Source organism: Anabas testudineus, chromosome 2 (genome assembly GCF_900324465.2).
Source record: "Anabas testudineus chromosome 2, fAnaTes1.2, whole genome shotgun sequence".
NCBI lineage: Eukaryota > Metazoa > Chordata > Actinopteri > Anabantiformes > Anabantidae > Anabas > Anabas testudineus.
Window position 1 is genome coordinate 28,046,861 of NC_046611.1, and position 23,308 is coordinate 28,070,168.

The 23,308-nt window shown below is 40.8% G+C and overlaps 2 protein-coding genes across 4 annotated transcripts in view; both read right to left on the reverse strand.

The window, feature by feature from the left end:
- The window catches only part of bmp6 (bone morphogenetic protein 6), a 35,697-nt gene extending 34,191 nt beyond the window's left edge, over positions 1–1,506 (reverse strand). Inside the window, exon 1 of the mRNA XM_026361766.1 lies at positions 615–1,506. Coding sequence (XP_026217551.1) covers positions 615–1,023 — 409 coding nt within the window. The 5' untranslated portion in view covers positions 1,024–1,506. The remainder of the gene's footprint in view (positions 1–614) is intronic.
- A 1,385-nt stretch (positions 1,507–2,891) lies between these two features.
- On the reverse strand, positions 2,892–23,162 carry zgc:101569 (enoyl-CoA hydratase). Of its 3 annotated transcripts, XM_026364327.1 has the most exons (8): positions 22,835–23,162; positions 21,684–21,854; positions 16,746–16,843; positions 15,855–15,999; positions 7,329–7,478; positions 4,532–4,647; positions 4,296–4,442; positions 2,892–3,039 (listed from the first exon to the last, which is right to left on the reverse strand). In XM_026364327.1, exons 1-7 carry the CDS (start codon positions 22,974–22,976, stop codon positions 4,335–4,337), a joined length of 930 nt encoding a protein of 309 aa, XP_026220112.1. In that variant the 5' UTR covers positions 22,977–23,162; the 3' UTR covers positions 2,892–3,039; positions 4,296–4,334. The 3 variants fall into 3 exon arrangements, with proteins under 3 accessions (XP_026220112.1, XP_026220113.1, XP_026220111.1); XM_026364328.1 differs by lacking the exon at positions 2,892–3,039 and having other exon boundaries at positions 3,094–4,442; positions 21,684–21,848; XM_026364326.1 differs by lacking the exon at positions 2,892–3,039 and having other exon boundaries at positions 3,094–4,442.
- Positions 23,163–23,308: the final 146 nt, after the last annotated feature.

Sequence of the window (23,308 nt, forward strand, 5' to 3'; positions counted from 1 at the left end):
ATAGGTTTATTTTTCCCCGCGAACGCATAAATCATTGAGTAGATTGCACAGCAGGAGTGACCACAGAATCTCGGTCCTATAAATGAGCCGAAGAGGGCCAATCTACCCGGAGAGAGGACGTGTAACAATAAATTACCCCGAAACAATACAAACCATCAGTCTTTTGAACCCACAGAGGATATGAGGGAGGTATTTGGCCCCTGTGTGGTTCACACAATGAGCCTGTCAAGTCCTGTGATGTTCAGTGATGGAGTGGTAAATTAAATTGTGGGTACATTTTAAAATATGTTGGTTAAATATAAGCTCCAGGTGCTGTGAACACAAGTCCAATTAGATAAACTATTTCATTTCCAGACCAGCACAGGATCTAATGCAAGCGGCTTTTTTTTTAAATGGCCCCATAAAATTTAGCCTACATCACTTTGTCATGGAGGATTTTTCTTGTTTCCATTTCACTGTTCACACTGTTAACGCACACCTGTTCACAATCCACTTCAAGTTTGTTTATTGACCATTTCCTCCTTTATTCCAAGTTATAAAACTGAGTGGGAACATCTGACAGAAGCTTTTTAACACAGAGAAAAAGCTCAAAGAACGCGTAAAACGTAACTTACCCAAATTAACAAAGCTCATAACCATATCAGCATCATTTAGAAAGGCAGTTTCTTGATATGTGGCCAAAGGAGGGCTCTGGGTTGTCCGCATGGACTGATATCGGTCAGTCATATCTTCCACTTGGCTTTTCTCCTCGCCCGATATGGTTTTGTATAAGTCCAACATAAAAAGTGGAGCTGAGTTGTACTTTCCATGTGACAGATGCGGTCTCGGTCTGTGCGGTAGCCCGAGGATGGACAGGATCTCCTTCTGCATCTCCCTCTTCTCGTGCGTCCGCAGCCGCCGGTGCATGAAACCTGGGTGCACTTCGTTGTTTCCATCCAGTGAGTAATTACTCCCCGCGACCGGGAACATGCAGTAATAAGCGCTCCACCACAATCCGACCAAGGCAAACCAGCGGCTGGTCATGGTGTTGTCGCGCTGTGGTCTCCGGAGTCCCAAGTGTGTCTGAGCTTCAGTCGTTTATCCAAACGCAAAATGTGCGTAATGGGAACCAAAGTCCGTCCGAGCGCGCTCTAATCTGTCGCGGCCACAGATCAAAAGCGAAAAAGGAGTATCAAGAGCGTATCAGGCCATTTGAAATATTTCCTAAAGCAAAATACGCACAACAGTTTCGGTCCTGCTTTCATTTCTGATCCCCGTAGCGCGTCGTGGTGCTTCGGGATAAAGTGCACCATGTGAAACTTTACAGGGAGCGCTCCCGTTAAGTCGGTCAAAACACACCGGCTGAAAACAAGTTCACCAATAAATAAACAATAACTCCACTAAAAGAAGACATTTTAAGCGAACGGATGTGCCTACACTCCGAAATGTATGATTTTCCACACTTGCGCTCTGACCAGTGCCGCCCTTCTGTAGCTGAACTGGTCTCAGTGACGGTGACTTAGTCCAACTGGCTGTGTATGAAAGTCTAACAGGGATCAGCAGGTTGCAGGCAATAATATGCGTGTGCGCGCGTGTACGCGTGCATCTGTGTGTTTGTGTGCGTGTTCAGAAACCTCCCATTCTGTGCGCACTTAGCCAGAGGTGGAGCTCTTCAGGCTACAAGGACAACTCATATTTCTATACTTTGTTCGCTGCAGAGTTGCTCGGTTTATTTTAAATACAGCCGTCTTTAATGTGTCGGTTACATTTTCTTAACGTCTTTAAACCTCATCTAATCCTACTCCGTTTTCAACATCTGGATTCTAAAGAGTTAAGTCGTGCTTGGAGCTTTACATTGGCCAGCTGAGCGTTACTGTGGTGCGGCACACGTCAGGTTTCTAAAATTAAGATTACACTTGTGTCTCAATAGATAGTTGGGTTTTACTAATCGAATCTAAAGAGAAAAAAAAGTCGTCAGCTATATGACGTTTGAAATGTGCTGTAAAGAAACATGGATTACATCTTCACACATCCAAATTCACGGCGTGTCTGCTGTCTTGTAAGAGAATAAATGTCCAGTTGAGGCACGACCCCTGACGATGGAGTGAGAAACAGCAAGCACAGATGAACAGCACCTACACAAAAGTAAGAGTAATCAAGTATCCAAATGAACCTTTAACTAAAGACATGAAGCTTAAATTACTTGATGGGGCTGCAGCTGTCTGTCATTGTCCTGCTATAATCGCACAATCCGCCAAATACCTTTCCTAAATAAAAGGATATACAGTATATACCGTATAGAGCTGGTTTATAAGCTATTTTAAAATGACAATACTCAGCAGGAACAGAGCATTGCTTACTATGACCCAGATACACCTAAGTGAATTCTTTAAAATCCTTATTTCCCCCCTCTCACTTCTCTATCTTTTCACCCTAACCTGTGTTATGTCTTCGTGGACCCTTCAGACAGTGATGCTCCTGATGATAAGACCCAAAGGTGTCCATATCTCTGTGCTACTGCTGCTGCCAGAGCCTTATGTGAATAATGAGAAGCAGCATCAAAGTTACACACACACACACCACTAACACACATGCTGGAGTGGTTTCCAGACCGACAACACTTCACTCTCATACTACTTTAACTAAATGTTCAGTTACTACTTAGTGACCCTGTTTAATCATGTTTTGCCATTAAAGAATTATCCGATTTCACCATTTCTTAACAGAAATAATTACAGTAAGAAAATAATATAAAAAGACTCAAGTCAAGATACCCGAGTGTCGATGTGCCTGTCCCAGAGAGACGACTGAATGATTGATCCAATCCTAAAATAACAGCTGGGCTGAAGACAGCTCTGGGCTGAGAGCACCACATGGATCCCATTGATCAGATTTTTCTGTTTTTCTTGGACACAAACATCCATTTATTTAACTGCGAATACATGTGATTTATTGCACACATTCGATGGTTAAGTTGAGTTTCAACATCAAAAAATTATTCTATTCTGCCAATAGGTCTGAATGCTGGTGTTTGTCAAGATGCACTGTTTGTTCCAAACACTAAAAAAAGAAACACAAAAACAGTTAATTTATGGAGACAAAGGTGAGAGAAAATGCAGGATTTTTACTGTTTTATATGAGTCAGATCACGGTAATAAACAGTGTGGAATCTTTGTTTTAAACACTTCATGGCTCATTAACGTTGGTTATGTGTCATACTATAATAAACAAACACACACCAACTCACAGAAGGCAGAGCAGGTGATATGTGTGTATGCTGTGTCAATTGAAAGCAGAGGGAGGAGGAGGAAACATTAAACAGAGGTTCTGTGTCCTGTCATCACACTGTCTAGACAGGACACCTCCTAGATCTAATGAGGTCTTTGTGTGTCTGTATCAACCCCTTGTACTTACACACATGCACCACCACACACACACACACTCGCACACATCACTGTACATCTTGGTTTTGTTCATCCTGTTCGACATTTTTATTAAAGACAAGTTAAAGGTCACAGAAGGGTTCACAAAGAAGGCATACACACGTGTCCCTCCAACACGCAAAATGAAAGGGGAGTGCGCTCCAAAACCATAGGAATGCTTACACCTGGCACGACTGACAAGAAGTGCCGAATCCTTCCACAATAATTATACTTCTTTGATTGCTAAGTCACACACATGCACGCATGCACATGTACACAAGCACGTCTTATCTCGGTTATCAACTGTTTTTTCACTCTGAGTCAAAGGAACAATGGCAAGCTGGTGCGGGTTTACCACTTTTGATGCCTATGTTGTATTGTGTGTTGGCTTCCGGTAGCTCTGCAAAGCCCAGCACATGAAGGTGTCTCAGTGATGACAATGAGTGTCCTCACAAGTATAGCGAGCCACTGTGTATGTTTGGCGTTTTGCATCAAGAACTGAAAAATTATTGCTCGCTATAACCACCGAGACCAAACCAAGCTGAAACCTCAATTATAATACTGTAATATAATAATGTGAATTACATGACAGTTTTACTGTAGAGCAAAGGTTTTACAGGACCAATGCTTTCAAATGTCAGCTTATTAGATTTCCCACAACTGCCAGTCCTCACCATCTGTGAATTAAATTGAAATGATGCTTAGCTAACAAGATGATATGGTTGCATGGACGCTAATGCACGGTAAGCAGTGTGTTTGAGAGTAGAGAACCTACTCAGGTTTGTTCAGTAAATATACTTATATGAGCTTTATGTTTAGAAATCCAATTGTTCTTAATTTAATGGTCAAGATCTGTGGGACTCAACATAAATGCAGTGGGATGTGTTAGATCACCTGAAGATCACAATTCACAAGTCCTCCACAAACTAAATCCTAGAAGAATTTCCCTCCTCTTCCTGCTCCAGTAGTGAACCTGGTTGCCCCGGAAACAGCCTCTGATTGGATGACAGGAATTCCACGGTCGAACTCGTACTGCATTGCCTGGACAGATGAAGACAGATTAAATACAAAGTTTCCTGTATGTATGTATTTCTAAGATTAAGAATGTAAACGTCCTGCACCAGGTGTACCTGTGTGAATGAGGGAGCATCGTAGCAGCTGTAGGTGGCTGAGGAACGGTCGGCCCGTAGACACTGCTGAGGAAAGGAGCTGATCTGCTCCGCTAACTCTAGGGCTGCCTGTAAAGCTGTGTTTAAATTATAAAGTCAGTCCGATATAGTGATACGAGTAAATGCAAACAGAACAATATCCATGTCACAGAAATGTGGCACATGTAAGAAATGCATACAGTACAACTTTGTTTTTAACCCTTTCTATTATTACAAAAAACTAAATCTTCAGCATGTCCCTGCTGACTTTTCCTGCTACTGTGTCTGTGAGCTTTAAACACGCCACTCTAACTCCTCACCCACATGAAAGCACTGGACCGCAGATCAGTCCTATGGAAAAAAAACTATGCCTCCTGATGCCACACGTTGATGCCCTCCATGTGTGGGTGTGTGAACTGCTACTTCTTCACTTAAACCCATGCTAAACAGTGGCGCTCCCAGAAAATGTTCATAGGGGTGGCTGGATGGGTCCAGTGAAAATATTAGGGTGGCTTGCAAAATTGTTCGTGTAACTTAAGGTATTACGCAATATGTAATATTTAAAACTCAACATCTTAATGCCAAAGCACTGTAAAAATGTATGAATGTTTTGTAATGTATTAAGAGGCGCGGTTTCCCAAACTAATTTAACCTATGGCTGCCCTGTTTCTTCTTCTGCTTCTTCCTCTGACTTTTCAGCTTAGTGCACGCCTTTTAGAAAATGATTGCCCCCACAGGTGGAAGTTGGAATTGCCGTTCCTCATTGTGAGCGAGCGCTTCTGTGAGTTAATACTGGTGGGAACAGGGCTGTATATTTATTTTACTCATGATTTATTTGTTTACTCGTGACTTTGTTGTTTATGTTTATGCTTAAGTTTTACATTAATGTTTTGATTGAAGATTACCACAATCACATTATGACTAAAGTACATGTTTTCTATCTAGGCTTTCTGGATTAAATTTGTATTCATTATTTTTAGCCATTGAGCTTGGCTCTGGCTCCCCTATGCCCTACACCCCACTACCTGTAGCTGAATGAATATTGCACATTAATATCTACTTTAATGATAACTTAAGACTTCTTTGTCTTTTAGTGCACATGTGTGAGACTAACATTGGTCAAATGAATGAATGAATTTAAATTAATGAAATTAGTTACCGTTTAAGACACACACTTCATTTAGCAATAAAAAGAAGCCTTCAACAAGTTGACTACAGGTAAAGCAATGAAGCCATCATCAGTCTACAAGTTTTGTTTTCTTTTTTTTTGTTGCTGAACACCCGTTTTATAAATAGCTTGTACCATCTCCATTATTGGTGGATATTGTTGCACATACACTGCATGTCCAAAAAAATACAGTCACACATTCTAATATTTTGTCAGACCGCTTTTAGCTTTGATTACATTAAACCATGGCATCATTTCAATAAGCTTTTGCAAAGTCACAACATTTATTCCCGTCCAGAGTTACATTAATTTTTCACTAAGATCTTGTATTGATGACGAGAGAGTCAGACCACTGCACACTGCACTCTTCTCCAGCACATCTCTAAGATTCTCTATGGGGTTAAGGTCTGGACTCTGTGGTGGCCAATCCATGTGTGAAAATAATGTGTCATGCTCCCTTAACCACTCTTTCACAATTTGAGTCAGATGAATCCTGGTATTGTCATCTTGGAATATGCCCGTGCCATCAGGGAAGAATGAATCCATTGGTGGAATAGCCTGGTCATCATTTAGATAGTCAGCTGACTTCATTCTTTGGGAACATAACAAGTGGTTTTCTTATGGCTACACAGCAGTTTAGTCCTAATCCCTTGAGTTTCCTTCACATTGTGCGTGTGGAAATGCTCTTACTGTCACTACTAAACATAGCTGTGAGTTCTACTCTTGTTTTTTTAACGATTTAATTTCACCAAACGTTTAAGTGATCGCAGATTACGATCATTCAAGATTTTTTTCCGACCACACTATCCTTTCAATTTTTAATAATGCGTTGGACAGTTCTTAACCGAATTTTAGTAGTTTCAGCAATCTCATTAGATGTTTTCCTTGCTTGATTCATGCCAATAATTTGACCCTTCTGAAACAGATTAACATCTTTTCCACGACCACAGGATGTGTCTTCCAACAGAGTTGTTTAAGAAATAAGAAGCTACTCACCCTGCATCAGTTAGGGTTTAAGAACTTTTTGCTATAATCACCCATGCAGTAATTATCCAATGGGCTCTTATCTATTTGCTTAGTTAAATCCAGGTTGTGACTTTTTTTTTCCAGACGGGCAGTGTATGATTAACAAGCACTGTTGTCGATTTGGCTAAAATATAACCTGCTCTTCACTCTGCTCCACTCTCCGTTTGACTCTGTGACCAGCTTATCCCACTGCACAGGCAAGTAGAGATCCCCAGGCTAAAACCATGGCAGCAGAGTAAAAGTAAAGAATGATCAGCATTGATTGATTGAGTTTATTTAAGCCAACAGCGATTCTTTAAAGCCCAGATCAACCTCGGCCATCAGAAATTTTTTGGGGGGAGCTTAAATTGCAAAAAAGACCCAAAAGTGTGTATGTATGTATACACATAATAAATCTGAGCATACAATTACAGAAAGCATCCAAAGCCAGCTTTCCATACTTGACTTTATAATAATGTCAGACTTTTCAATATTGTACATTGTCATTTTGATCAATAACTCTGGTCTTTTTGGTCAGTATGTGGTGTGTGATACCCATTACCATCATGACACAGCATCAATAGACCAGAAAATACACTGCAATACCTTGGCCATCAGGAACAACTCTATTAGCCAGTCCATAGGCAAGAGCCTCCTGCGCGCCAACGGGCCTTCCAGTCAGAATTAGATCGAGGGCTCTTGACAAACCAATGAGACGTGGCAGCCGTACTGTGCCTCCATCAATTAGGGGAACTCCTGGAATAAGACAAGATGGCTAATTTGAAATGTAATTCTGAGCAAACTGTTTAAGTACTTTAAACTGTTTATTCTTCTTATTATTATTATTATAAAAATGACCAAAGACACTAAAGCTCAAATATTTCATTTTCAACATTTAGGTACATTAACGCATTTATGCTCAAACACAATGCGTAAAAGTTATAGGTAAAGCACTCTCTCATTAATCTTGAAGTCTCTTATTGAAGAAAATATCAAATATTCTCTGGTTAAATTTCTGCAATTTTCATTGTTATAAATTCCTTTTTTTTGTAGTGTTAGTTAGAAAAGGTGCCACCACAGGTCTAAAAAAAAAAAAATTGATTAAAATTTTGTTACACATGTACTACAGCCTCAGTGGACATATTTAACAGCAGTATCCACACCGCACTCTACCCCATTTAAAAAGACTAACCTATGCTTGGGTCTTACCTTTTGAAAGAAATTTGGCTACTTAACTGTACAAGGTCAAAAAAACATAGACCTCTTTGTCATTTTTTATTATTTATTAATTTAATATTTATTATTACATTCGGTTCAGGTCACTTAAGCTGTGTGAAAACAGCTGAAGAAACACTTAAAATGCATAATATACTGCTGGCATTGATCTAGGTTACAGCTGTCAGGGGAGCAAAGTTTTGAAACAATTTTACTCCTTAACTCTAACTCTGCTTTGTTTCTGTCAGTACACGAACACCCAAACTCCTCCTTACTCTCAGTCTCACTGGACACATTTGCATTATTATTGTGTTCCCTAAAGAGAGAGAGTGAGAAGAAGGAGGAAGGAAGAGAAAAACAAGGAGGAGAGAGAGAGAGAGAGAGAGAGAGAGCGTAATATGAGGTGTGGTAAGCTTCTGGCATCTGTCCTAATTTCGAAAGCATACCAGCTGCAACTGGCATACTTTCTACTGTTCAGTGCTCCCAAGTTCCATGCCACAATCCCAACTCCCTAATTCCTCCAAGTCACTGACTCTATTTGACCACCTCTTACTGAGAGCACATGTGTCGGACATGTTTTTGTAACCTTAAATCATCCGTTTTTTTCTCTCCCCCTCTCTCATTGTGGGGGGATTCATGGAAATGTGCAATGCTATCGATACTCTGCAGATCACTCTCTTTCTCTACACAGTTCAAATAAATTCAATTGAAATACATGGCGTACCAGTTTTAATACAAATGCAACCAATCCAGGGGTCTGGTTTGGGTTCAGACAGTCAGCACATATGGTGCTCTGACAGACAGAAGACTGTGATCAGGAAGGAAGATGGGGGGTTACACTGTTTGCAAATACTAGACTTTGCACAGTGTTTCAGTCATCCCCCATTACAAGAGTAAATGAAATGTAAATTACAATTCGTATGGCTGAGCATACTGAGCCAATGAAATGTAACATTAAACCTAAATTCCTTTAGAAAAGTAGCACAGATCGTTGTGCGTTAGCACAGGTGTGTTTACCCATGTCTATTTCAAGGTCTTCAATATTGACTGAGGCAACAACCAAGTGTTTTTCTGCCAGCAATTAGATCTGTGGAGCTTTGTTTTGCACCACTTGCAACTACACACACTTACATGGAAGAGGACATTGATGTACAAGTATGTCTGTGTAGCACACTCAATGAAACATAACATCCTCCGTTTGTTATAATTTAATCAAACAATGCAAATTATACACAGGCTATGGTGTGAACATAACTTAAAATATACAAGAAAAATGCGATACAGCAGGGAACTAAGTATTGTCATTTGAGGAATGGGAAGTTTAGTTGTGTGTTGAGAGTTTGGATGAAAGCATATAGCCATATGTCATGACACCAGTATTTAAACAGTTTAATATGAGTCAAACAGCAAACTGAGGAGAGAGTGGGAGTGCAGTATCAAATTTAGCAATGTCTACAGTTCTATTAGTTTTTTCAAGCATACTGCAATACTTTTACTTCTATTAATGTTAATTATTAATTTATTACCATTTATTTCATTACTAGCTATTTTTGTTATTCATCACTTTTAGCTCACTTCTTTTGCCTCCTAATGTTAAGGTGTTACAGTTGACTATTTGGATTTCTTTTTTTAAATTAAACAACAACACTTTCTATTTTTCTATAAAAATATTTTTCAAAGCACTTTATTACGCTGTAATTTTTCTACGGCAACTTCAAAAAGTACCCCATGGGGTACATTTACAGCTTATGGAGAATTCATATTCTAATCCTGCTTAACAGACATTGCATTAGTCCCATGAGCTTCTCTATCTACATCCAGGACTATACCGCTTGATTATAGCTAAAGACAAAGAGGATGAAAAAGAAGTGACAGAGACAAGAGGCTGACTTGAAACAGTAAGAGGCACACAGAGCTGGAATGAAGCAAGAAAGACAGAGCCTGGGCTCAAAGAATGATAGATAAAGAGCCAGGTTGACCTCCAGTCTGTCTGTCTATGGTGCTGCTGTTGGCACCACCACTATCAGCAACCAGAAGCATCTCCCTTTTTATCCACAGCACTCGTCTACAGCACCTCCACCCTTAACCCTCCTCTCTCTTCTCTTTCTTTGACAGTCCTGTCTCTGATGTGTCCTGTTTGCAGGGAATTTGCACAGACCTGTGCTTTGTCTCACATGAATAGGAACCGAGAGATTGCGGAGCACCTCCTTCAAATAGTTTAACTCAAAAGGCATGTTTGACTGAAGCAGAGAGTGGTGGCTTCTGATCCTCTATTCCAAGTTTCATGGTGGAAAATGTTTGGCAGTCATTCGGATACAAGATAATTAGTCAGCATCCACATAACAAAAGTGTGGATTTGTCCTCTTTGAGCTAAAAATTTGGAAAGGAACCTGCCTTCTTGTACAATGCAGATAAGCCCATTATCAAGAATGAGGCTTGTTAGAAACAGAGTTGTACATGAGTCAGCAAAGTCTATTGTTTAACAACTAGATATAAGAAATGGTTCTTCCTGCATCAACAAGCCATCAGAGCTTATCTGACTAACATGCAGGAGAAATCTGGAAAAGAAATAAAGCAACTTATTTTTATCTACTGCCTGCATAATGTGATATGTGTGCTGTAATAGCAAAGCTCAGGTCTTTGCAAATGCTATCTGAATTATTACAAATGCTTTCATTTAAAACTCTAAACCAACTTATGCAATCTACTTTGGTTTTCAGATCCTCAATTAGCAACTAATTTCCTAAAAGAAATCCTTCCTTTGAAAAAATATGCTTTTAAGTATGTTTAAGTTACATTCAGTGAATTTACAGCAGAGTTTAACAACAGGAATATATTCAATAATATTCACTGTTCAACAAATGTTAGTAACTTCTACCTGATTGTACAGCTGCTTTTTTATGGGCTGACACAAATCATTTTTTATGTTTGATTGATTGTTTGTTTTTGTTGTTGTTATTATAAAGGTGGTATCTTTAAGGATAATCACTCCTTTTTTTGGGGGGGGGGGGTGTTTGTTGAGTTAACCATTTACTTTTATGAATACAATAGTATTTTTTATAGGAAATTAATGGTTCATATTTTCATGTAATGTGCATTAAATAAATAAACATGTTTTTATTCAGCATTTAAAAATTCTAATAAGGCAGCAAAGATTTTAGAAATTAACACATTTGGAGGATGTCCATGAGCGAGAGGAGACCACACTGCTCAGGAGGTCATGTCCATCATCTACAGCTACTAATAACCTGAGAACAAAGTGTGAAACATGACACACTTAGGTGTTCTGTTATGCTGCTGGTGCTGCGGGAACCCTGACCACATCAAAACAAAACCAACTACAATGGCCTCCCATGAGGGCAATGCGATTAAGTTTGTTGTGGATTAACAATTTCCGGACAACCGCAGACTTAATGGACAGAGTGGGGGAAAAAACAGACGTTGATTCGGAAGCTCACTTTGAATTACTCTCAAAGAATTGAGGAAAATAGCTCAGTTGGGCTGGGCCAGAGATAACTGCCCCATAGTTAACGTGATTTTATGTATTTAGCCCTTTAATACCAGGGCTGGATAATCTTTAGTCTGCAGAGCAGAACATTCTCTGAGACCACCATGACTGCAAATAAGGCTTTAAACTATGAAAATGGCGAAGAGACTGCAATAAGCAAGTTTTACCGAGTTTTATTATGATCCTATCTTATAAAAAAGATTTCACAAGATTGTAATTTTTGCTAAAGTCATGCGTTGTTTCTGAAATGATATGAAGCGTTTTTTTCCACAAACAACACCCACATTTTGTCATATATTTATGCAGCACATAAATGCTATGTGCATTCACTGTTTATGGAAAAGAAAAGTGTCTGAAGTTGTGCTGGTTTGGAGGTGAAATGATGTAATCACTGGACTATGTCACTCCGTTTCAAACTCAGCAAGCAGGTGTTTAAATTGGCTGATGTTATGTCAGCTTTGGAATGAGGTTTGACTTCGATTCAACATGTGGCTTCTTCTACTTCTGGCACTCTGTATCGTTTCCTCGTCCAGGTATGAAACACAAGTGAAAATTGGGAGGAAAAGAAAGGGTAGCCATCACAGGATGCTGCAGGTCAACTGCAATGTGTGTATTTGTGGTTCTATTGTTCTGTCAACAAATTTTAGTTCTACACCATCAATGTGAGGATATGTTGGCTTATCATCAACCTTCTATTTGCTGGTTAGGACTTAGTTAGAAGGTGAAGGTGAAGATTGGGAAAAGGGAATAGGGAATGCACAAAGTCAGTGAGTGTCCTCACAAAGATACAAGTACAAACGAGCATGTGTAGTTTGGTGGTTGTGGGAGACGCGTGGTGGAAGGTCTCCACTTAATGCTCTCTGTTTCAAACGGAAAAAGCTCAAGTGTAACAGTCCACAACAACCTCTATTCTTGGCTCCTCCATTTAAAGAGAAAACATTGAATGAAGTATTATTGAGAACTATTTAAAGTTTCCTTCTCTGGGGGTAACTCTTTTTTTTTGCTTTGTGATGTTCCTCTGGTTTAAGGAACTAAAATAACATCAGGGAATTAGGTAAGCATGGTGGTTTTTAATTCAGGTCTCAACATTCAATGAGCAGTCGACACTAAAACCAGACTCCTGTGACGCAACCATCTCCTCCTTCTCATTTCCTCCTTGGCTGGGCAGAGGGGCCCCAGACAGGAAGCCACAGTTTCGGCAGCCAATCACGTGCCAGAAAGCTGTCAAATCCTTGTGGTTGCCATTGGCCCACATCAGAGTGGTGCAGTGAGCAGAGAGTTTTTCAACTCCAAAGCCACCAGGGATTCCCTCCGGCTGCTGCCATCTGTACCCAACCCAAAAGCAGTTGCAGAATTCAACCAATTAAAGGCTAAAACTCATTGAATCCTGACAAAACTAGGTTAATGTTATTTTCTATTTATTACTTGTTATTTTCAGACACTAAAATAAAGAAAATAGATGTCATATGTTACAGACATCTTGTTTGGCCTGACGATTGTCTTCCTTTTAGCATCATGGTGAAAACTTCAAGATTTAAGACTTATCTTAAACACAAACAAGTAATAAGGCTGGTGGTCACCCAATTTTAACCCATTTTAGATAATGCTCATTTGTTATACACGAATGTACAAGTATAGGGTCTTCACATGCTGTACATTAAGAAAGGTGAATGTGCTAGCCTGGTTGTGCATCATATAAACATAGTATAGGTATAAAATGCTCAAAAGTAATAGTCACTCCACTGAATGCACATCTGAATTAAAAACCACAGTGGTTTCAATTAAATTGAAGGAAATGACTCATATGTGTTGACAAACAAGTCTGTGAGGCAATCAACAGGCTGAGAATTAATTACAGGGAGGAAAAGTGCAACTTAATGTGTTCAAACCACAGTAATGCTCATTCCTGCCTCCCAAACATAGTTTGAAACTGATGGAAGAGGTTTGAGTGCAAGTTCTGGATAAATTTCATCCCCAGTGGAACATGCAGAGTGCAGAGTGAGATTTCTAAATTGACTGAAAGATGTTTGCCAGTTTGTGTCCAATGATGCACTGTATTCCTCCCTGCTCTTTTTGTTTATGGCAGACAGCTATAACCTAACTAATATAAATATGAAGAGAAGGCATCATTCACATATCATCTAGGATTTATTTTTAAAACTAAAGTAAACATTTTACACTTTTAATAAAACATCAAAATAAATCTATAAAATATATAGATAAACATATATAAGATTAGTTCCAATCAGCGTCACTTAAAATAATGATGGTGAAATGGCACTTGAACACAAACGCAACACAGCAGGGAGACTGGAGCGTGGCCTGGCACTGAGGACTTGATACCCGACAGTCTGGGTGAACAGACAAACAGACAGGGGCAATGCCAGGATGCTAGCCTGTTAAATTACAGGTCTGCAATGATAAGCCCCGCATGTTTACACTCTAAATCTCATACTGTCAGTAAATTATAGTACAAGTTTATAAACACCATGGTCGTATTTTAAGCCCCCCAGCAATATGGCTAAAGCAGTGACAGCTATATGAGAGATGCTACAATGGTCCAACACAAGCCAGTTTTACATAGTAAAGCCAATCATGAATGTTTACAGCAGAAGATCCAAAGTACTACTTGTGCTTCTATAACTACACACGAATCAGAGGCTAAACTACTGTATGCCAGTAAGCTACGGGCCGGCAAAAAAGGAAAATGTTGTTTATGAGGAAATTGTGTGACATAAATAATATGTAAACCCTGTTTAGCCCTGCAGTGGAAACCTGGCAGTTGGTTGCTTCCTCTTCTACTTATCAACACTGCCCAGCAGACTCTGGTAGTGATGCCAAAAGGTTACGGTCACTGGTGTTATCATGTAACAACTCCATCCTCACACACAAACAGGAGGAAGACAGGGGTGATAACAGAAACAGTAACAAAGTTGGAAAATAGAAACATTGGCGACTTCCTGGCATTAGGAGACAGATCATGTATGCTTGGATGTAAAGAAAAACACAAGGATATATTCATGGACAGTTATAATTAGCTGAGCAAACTCACAGAGAGGAGTACAGAACCTAAGGCAGGAGACAGATGGTCGGCCTAAGAAAAAAAAAAAGCCCGTGGCTCTACTGCAGCACCAGTGGTAGCAGTGGAATTATTCCTACTATCACTGCCAGTAATCGTAGCAACATTAACAAGAGCAGGATTAAAAGGGAAACAGTATGCAAGTACTACTTATAGTTACCTAGTAAGAATAACAACAAGTAAAGTATAATGAGGTAGTATCTGAAGCATTAATACTGACAGAAAATGAGTCAACAGTGGAGCTACAACATGAGCAGTAGCTGACACCAGAATTTAGAATTTCATCCTTAGGGGGGCTTAGCCCTCACTACTGTATAACACCAGTACTGATCTTAATCTCTGTTAGCGTGTTAATGGGAAATTCCATTATGTATTAGCATCGAGCTAATAAGTTGTTTTTTAGCACATCATTGCACACTTTCATTGTCATTTGACTAGGATGGTAAATGTGTCATACTGTTGGAGATATTTAAATGTGTTGTCAATTTTGATATAGTTGATTTATGTATATTTTCTTTTGTATGTTTCAGTTTTACAGTGTTTGTTTCATTTGGGAGGCAATAAATACAGCCTGTACAACTCTTATCTCTCATTTGGGAAACTGTTTATCTGCCAAACTGGACACCCTCATTCTGGGAGGGGAGGATACAAAGAATAGCAAAAAAAAAAACTCTTGTTATGCATTTCTTTGTTATTTTCATCTTTATTTTAAAAAGTAAAAACTTGTCAATGATGTTTGATAGTTCGGTAGTTGATGTATTTAGGGTCTATATCCGCCCCCAGCTGACACTAGTGTATGTTAGTAGCAGATACTGTTGGAGTGGTGGTCGTACAGGAAGCAGATGAGGTAATACCACCAATAACACTTGTATAGAGAAGTGTTTCACATATTTGTAGCAGTTTAGCAAGTGGCACACTAAATTCTAATAACAGGACTACTAGACAGCAGCTAGGATAAAAAATGTGTGTGGTGCCAACTAGTGCTGGACAGATTTGTCATAGTAGAAAAAATAAAAGCAAAGTCATAAAAGCAATACTGAGAAGAACGACAAGACTCAGTATAACTCTGACTTACATTGACTAAAATAAATAGGAGCAGCAGCACCCCTAGCAGAAGAAGAGAAGCAGATGTAGCAGTAGTACTGGGACAATATGAACAGGGCATATTAAAATATTAATCATCATCATCTCATTGAAACAACCTTTCCAGCAGTAAAGAAAGGCAATTTTTAGTAGTAGTATGATCCTCCCAGCACGCCAGTAGCAGAGCAGTACAGTAAAGTATGGTACAAAAGTGACAGGTAGAAGTAGAAAAAGGTGTCAGACATACCAAACCTGCGACAGAACACCCCCATGACAGCACTCTCCTCCACCACTCTCAGATCTGCCAGCAGAGCCAGCTCCAGCCCCCCAGCCACAGCGAAACCACTGACGGCTGCTATCAGAGGCTTTGAAAGCTGCAAACGGGACGGGCCCTGGAGCAAAATATTATATTAGTACATCAACACATATTAGACACACACACACAAATCCATTGGCTTACATAAAAGTAAAATCAACATCAAAGAAAAATCCATTATTTACAAGACATCAACACGGTTTTCTGTATTAAAGAAACATTCTCAAAACTATACAGATATATACACTAAATCCACTGTACTGTATATCTGAGGCATGTCTTTCTAAATATATATTTTCACTATCCATTTCATGCTTTTTTGCCTCTGAGCCCCTTGGTTTATCTACTAAAAATGTTCCAGATTTCATTTCCTGATTCATTTCTCAAACTGCCAAACAAAAGAGAAACAAATGATCCAAGTTCTGGCTGTTGCTGAACAAATGAAGCACTGTGTATTCTGTAAGAGATGCAGTGCTACAATTTTCTGCACAGGAGGTCCACTCAATCCCAAAGACTTGGCATGCGATCCAAATATATTTTATGGAGGCTCCGGTCTTTACAGCTTACAATGCATCATTTGTGTAGTGATCCTTACTCTTTGTCAGGTGATAGCAGTGTGCCAAAAGGGTGAACTTTCTGCATATACATGTAAGTGCAGATCTGAAGGAATTCCACTGATTGTCCGGCAACATCACTGTCATCATCAAATGTCTGGCCATATTTTATAAATACGTTATAGAAATATTTATCCCTCCATAACACCATATGAAAATATAGATATAGCCTTCACTAGCACACACACACAGCCTAAACAGTGCTCACCATCGGACCAGGACCCTTGGTGACATCTTGCTCCAATTTGAGGGTGGCTGTGTGATTGGCCAGCTCTTTTAGATCATAACCAGCGCAGAAATTCCCTCCTGGAAGAGACCACAAAATTACAAAGTATGGCAGCTGGAAAGGCAGAGAGGAAAGGAAAATGATGAGGATGAAAAAAACAACAAGTCGAGCTCGAGTCTGAGGGCTGCAATTTGGATAGAGGCTAGCTTCGGGCCGGCTGGCACACAAATGCTTCTCTTCCATAAAGAGCCTAAATCCAATACAAAGTCGCAGATCATACATGTGTTCACACACACATATATGCACATACACAATATTCTCATTAATGGAGACTAACATAGTCCAACCACAGCCCCTTCCGTTGGATTCATGTGGCAATTACAACATTCCCCAAGAGCTCTACAAACACTATGTCACAGGCTCAAGCAGGGACTCATAAAATCCTCCTCTATCCGTAATGTAACAGTAATGAAAATGATTATAATGAACACATGTGCCAACAACACCCATCAGCTGGGAACTTTGATTACAGCTGTGGGTCACTGCAGACCAATTATCGAAAAACTGTGTGTCATGCTGTTTATGGGAGTAGCAATGTGACGAAGCTCCCTAACCTCCTTTGTCCTTGCAGAGGCTATCATGCAGAATATTATTTTTATTATGTTGACTCTGAGAGTGTTATTTAACTGAGAATTAATCAACTAAAACAAACTACATGGATACCAATCAGGGTTAGTGAAAAAATATTATTTTTTAGATTAATTTTTTGCAAAAATTCATCAAAAACACGTTAGAATCATACATTGTATTTTATGGCAACAGTGAGGCTTTACAAACACTAAAGGTGGTTTCACCTACTGTAAGTTCAGCTAATCATGCACCTTCACTGACACAGATGCATTGAAATCTACATTGTACCCAACCGCAGAAATCTGAATCCCAAACACTCCAAATATGTGCCAGCATATTCAAGACCTGGAGAAAGCAATTACTCTTAATTTCAGAAGTAAAAAAAATGTCAACACTGAAAAATGAGAGCCGAGAGAATGATTGCGTTGGTGCTAATTTGAACAAAATTGATTCCTTATGTTTTCAGAAACACTACATCCCTACATCTAGGACCTTCATGCTTGTCATTTCACAGTTCTGACAGATTGCTAATCACCACTGAAGGTCAGTCGTCTAGAGTGAAGTAGCAATAGAGACTGCTGACAGGGCTGCATAGTGGGACGATTAAAATCACAGAACAGCCAATTTTGCTCAAACAACCTACTGTGCCACTGACTGCTAACCCATTTAATACAAGTTACTATTATTAATTACTCTCACACACTATTTTCAGTTCACAGCTCAGACTAGTGGCACTAAGCAGCCGTCATCTGGAGAGGCTCCAAACTCTGAAGTACCAAAGTATTTACTTGTGTCTCTTGAGGCTGCAGTGCACTTTATATAGCAGACAGGTTGATCCAGCTTGAAGACATTATTTCCACTGAGGGAAGGTGTTCAGTTCAGTGTGTGTGATGATTATTTTTAGAGGTATTAGGAGGCATGGCATGAGTCTGGCTTTGGGCAGCTGTCAGAGTGCAGGCCACCTTGCAGGTGCGTATGTGTCTGCACTAGTCTGATCACCTCTGCATTTTGGCTAAATCTAAAGGCTCAAAGGGGTATAGGCCAAGAAAAAAAGATGCAGAGAAAGGACATAAATGTAAAAACACAGAAGACATGACAAAAACACGTTCAAGCTAAACTAATTATAAAATTTTAAGGTCTATACCACGTCTATAATTGCATAAGAGCACTTCTACAGCCTGTAATAGTCTCCTTCTTCTGGTTGGCAGGGAATTATTAAAGGGTAAAGAGTCAGGTTATTACCCCATTAAATTAAAAAATAAAAAAAATACATGCTGGCATGCTCGACTCTGTGAAATTGCCTGACATTGTCAAACTTTCCAAAGTAATGGACCTTATGCTTGTATCCCTGACATAATTTTTTGTTTCTATAAGGCTTGTCTGTAGCTTATAGCTCCCGAGCTCAGTGACCATGTGTTGGAATTTTCCCTGGTGGACGAGAGAGTCGCTTCCCTGCGCCTTCAGCTAGGGGATAGGACTCTCACTGTTGTTTGTGCCTACGGGGCAAATAGCAGTGCAGGGTACCTGGCTTTCTAGGGGGCTCTAGATGGTGTCTCTAGGTGTTCCAACTGAGGACTATATTGTTCTGCTGGGGGATTTTACTGTTCACGTGGGCAACAACAGTGACACCTAGAGGGGCGTGATTGGTAGAAACGGCCACTCCGATCTGAACCCGAGTGGGATTTTGTTATTGTAGTTCTGTGCTAGTCACAGTTTGTCCGTAATGACCATTATGTTCAAGCGTAAGGGTGTCCATCAGTGCATGTGGCACCAGGACACCCAAGGTCGGAGGTCAAATTTGTTATCACGCCATCTGACCTCCGACCACGTCTTGAACACTCAAGTGTAGAGAGGGGTAGAGCTGGATCTGGTGGCGAACGAGATAGCTGGATAGACTTGGCAGACCCGAAAGTATTATGAGTGTTTGTTGGGAATGTCTGGCGGAACCCTGAGCCAGAGGGGTCTTCAACTCCCACCTCCGGGAGAGCTTCACCCAGACACCCAGGGAGGTTGGGGACGTTAAGTGTCACTGAACCATGTTCTCCGCCTCCATTGTTGATGCAGTTGTTTGGAGCTGTGGACTTAAGGTGCCTGTCGTGGCAGCAACCCCTGAACCCGGTGGTGGACACTAGAACTAAGGAATGTCGTCAAGCTGAATAAGGAGTCTTACCGGGCCTTGTTGACTTGTGGGACTCCAGAGGCAGCTGATATCGGGTATCGGCAGGCCGAGCACGCAGAAGCAAAAATTCGGATCAGCAAGGCCATGGAGGCTATCGGTCAGCCTTAAAAAGATTCTGGCAAACCGTTCAGCACCTCAGGAAAGGCAAGTCGTGCTCTGCTAACCTCGACTGGGGACATTGTCGGACGGAGAAAATAATATTTCAAGGATCTCCTCAACCCTGCTGACACACCTTCTGCAAAGGAAGCAGAGCCTGAGGCCTCTGAGGTGGGTTTGTCCATGACCCTAGCTGAAGTCACTGAGGTAGTCAGTAAGCTCCTTGGTGGCACCAGGGCTGGATGACATTTTCCCTAACTAACTTAAGTCTTCGGATATCGTGGGGCTGTTATGCCTGTTACGCCTTTTCAGCATCACGTGACGGTTGGTGCCACTGGTCTGGCAATCCGGGGTGGTTGTCCCTCTTTTCAAGAAGGGGGACCAGAAGGTGTGTTCCAACTACAGCTCACACACTCCCTTGGAAAGATATGCCAGAGTGCTGGAGAGGAGAATTAGGCCGATAGTATAGAACCTAAGATTCAGGAGGAACAATGCAGCTTTCGTCCTGTTCTTGGAACACTAGGCCAGCTCTATACCCTCACTAGGGTGCTCAAGGGTTCATGGGAGTTCACACAACCAGTACACATGTGCTTTGTGGACTTGGAAGCATTCGAACATGATCTTCATGGTATTCTGTGGGGGGGATGCTTTGGGAGTATGGGGTCCTGGGCCTTCTGTTTCAGATGCCCCTGGGATGTCTGGGGAGGTGAACCCAGCACATGTTGGAGGGGCTTTGTCTCTTGGCTGGCCTGGGAATGCCTGAGTTTGTGAGATCTGATCATTCAAGTAATCGACTCCCCTGAAATCACCATTAAAAGGCTTCCATTCCTCTTTGTTTGTTGGAAAGTTCCATTCATAAAATGTTTGTTGTCAGAAATCAGCAAACAAAACATGACTCATTTATTTTCTTTACAACTGTCTAGTCATCATGTCAATAGTAGATCTATCAGTGATGAGGCAACAGAGCAGCGCTGTACTGTGATAGATCAAAATAGGGTTTGGGTAGATTATGGATAAAAGTGCATAAAGTTGTATGTATGCATGTTACGGTAACTGGTGGCTCTAAATTGCCAATAGGTGTTCTCCCTGTAAAGAAAGGTCAGAGAAAAATCTTAAGTGTTAGAAAAATGGTTAATGACACAGATTCTATTAAATTGCTTGTTGCTAGAACTTGCCACTTAAGTACAAACCCACAACAGGTTATGGTATGAGGCCCAATGTATCCAACATTAGCTACATTTTACAGGGGAACCATTGAGAGCATCCTGAGCGGCTGCATCACTGCCTGGTTTGGGAACTGCACCGTTTCGGATCGCAAGGCCCTACAACGGATAGTGAGGACAGCTGAAAAGATCATTGGAGTCTCTCTCCCCTCCATCACGGACATTTACACCACACGCTGCATCCGCAAGGCTACCTGCATTGTGGACGACCCCACCCACCCCTCACACCCAATCTTCACACTTCTGCCATCAGGGAAGAGGTTCCGGAGCATTCGGGCCCTCACAACCAGACTTTTGAACAGTTTCTTCCCCCAAGCCATCAGGCTCCTCAACACACACACAACAAACTGAACTGAGCACACACACTCGCTAGATTCGACATGTTTCCATCCTTCAGTTGTAAATTGTATTCATTTCCGCTACTGGTCGCTGCTGTTTTGTGTTTTGTGTTCTGTTTTTGCACTGTCTTCTGACGTCTGTCTGCACTTTTTCTTTGTGTTCTTGCACTGTTTGCACTAGGTTGCACAGGATGTCTTATTCAACACTGTCTGATATGATCATCTATGAGATAAATACCAAGCTAAATTAATAGTCACTAAGTAACCACCAGAATCCAGGAAGTTATTGCTGTGTCGTGTTTCTGAAATCTAATATAGCGTCTCTGTAAATATCTGCCCATGTGAGGTGAGATGCTCACAAACATGTCGGTGTCACTGAATCCCACTGGTGTCCCAAGACTAGAGTGAAAAGCTCATTTTAATTGATTTATTCTAGCCTTTATAATCCTCTAACCTTTCCCATGCAGGACAGCAACATTTAAGTCTGAGTCATTGTCGAAGGCCTTCAGCTCCTCCAGTAGACGCCTTGCAGTCTCCTGGTTCACCGCATTACGCACCTCGGGCCTGTTTATCGCCACAGTAACCACGGACCCCTTTCGCTCCGAGACCACAGTCTGACCTGCAACTAAGGAGAGAGAATGAGGAAGATGCACAGACAAAGACCAGTATGGACCACAACACTTAAAAAGAGGCCAACCCAGAGTCATTAAACTTCACAGTAGGAGAGAAAGTAAATCCTCTTATGTGGATAGACTTGATAAAATAAAGACAGGGAATGAAATATGAGATGCTCTAGGTTGAGGTGAAGGCTTTGGCTCTTGCTCTGTCTCTGCGAGTGAAACTGAGGTTACAGCAGGCAACTGACATTGCTTCCCATGAAGTGCTAGTACTGGATAAAGGCATCCCAGATAATCCAAATTTCAGCTGCAACTAGAGTCAATTCCATTCAAGAGACAAGAGCAAAAAAAAACAAAGCCGCTGGACATATTAACCTTGCTAAGAGAGGATTTAGAAGGACACAGGACTGCTAAATACAACTCAGTGAAGTGAGACACAACTAAATGGGGAAAAAGGAAAAAGGCTATTTGTCTCAGGCAGCCCTTTCTACTCTGCTGCTCCTCAAACAAATAGTCCCACACTGAAATGTGCACGAGAGACTGGAACCACATTTGCTGTTGTTTTCCACTTGTTTTTTTTTCCCCACAGCATTATTTTAGCAGTGCAGCTGTAATTCTGAGCAACATGCAATGAGCCAGTATGGAAATTCAGATAGAGGACCACATTTTCAGCAGAATAACCATTTTCCAGGGGTTTAATTTCATTTAGATGCATTTACAGCATATTTTTTATAAAACAGAGAAGAGATCCTCACCTCTCTAGGAAGAAGTTTTTTATTTTTGGTATTATTTTGTGGGATTTTTTTGGGGGGCCCTCCTATTTGTTCATTCATGAACACAGTTGTTTTGTGAGAAAGGGTTTGAAAAAGTCTCTCTCCTTGCAGGAAGCTGTGGCTGCTACAGGTGTGTGTAACCTCGCAGCAGCCTCTGCCGCCTCCTACAGTCGTGTCCTGGCATTAGTTCACCTCCAGCCCGTTTTCACACGTACCTGTTCCCGTGTCTTCACCTGTCGTTGCAGTGCTGTAGGATTTTCCTGACACAAAACTCGCTTTTATCGTCTGTCCAGAGGTTTTACTTTGATGGACTGCGGCTAACATTGGTCTCAATGAACGAAAATGTCTCAGAGCCATTCCTAACACTTAGTGAGAAGGAAAAATATAAAATAATATAACTCAAAGTACCAAGGTCAAAGCAAAGTGTTTGACGGTCGGTGCCAACGGACTCTTTAAAAATAAAATGTAAAAGTGTCTAGAAACAAAAATGCTGCCCTTACGAAGTATGCTAACTAATAACTCTGACATGGTGCAACACTTGAATCCCTCCCTCCAGAAACAGGAACGTGCACACGGTTCTGGGCACGCTGGTGCATTGCAGTGGTGAAAACTAGGAGCCCACACCTGAGGGCGACATTTAACCATGTTGAATCCATAGTTTCCTTCTGCACCGAAATTAGTAATAATCA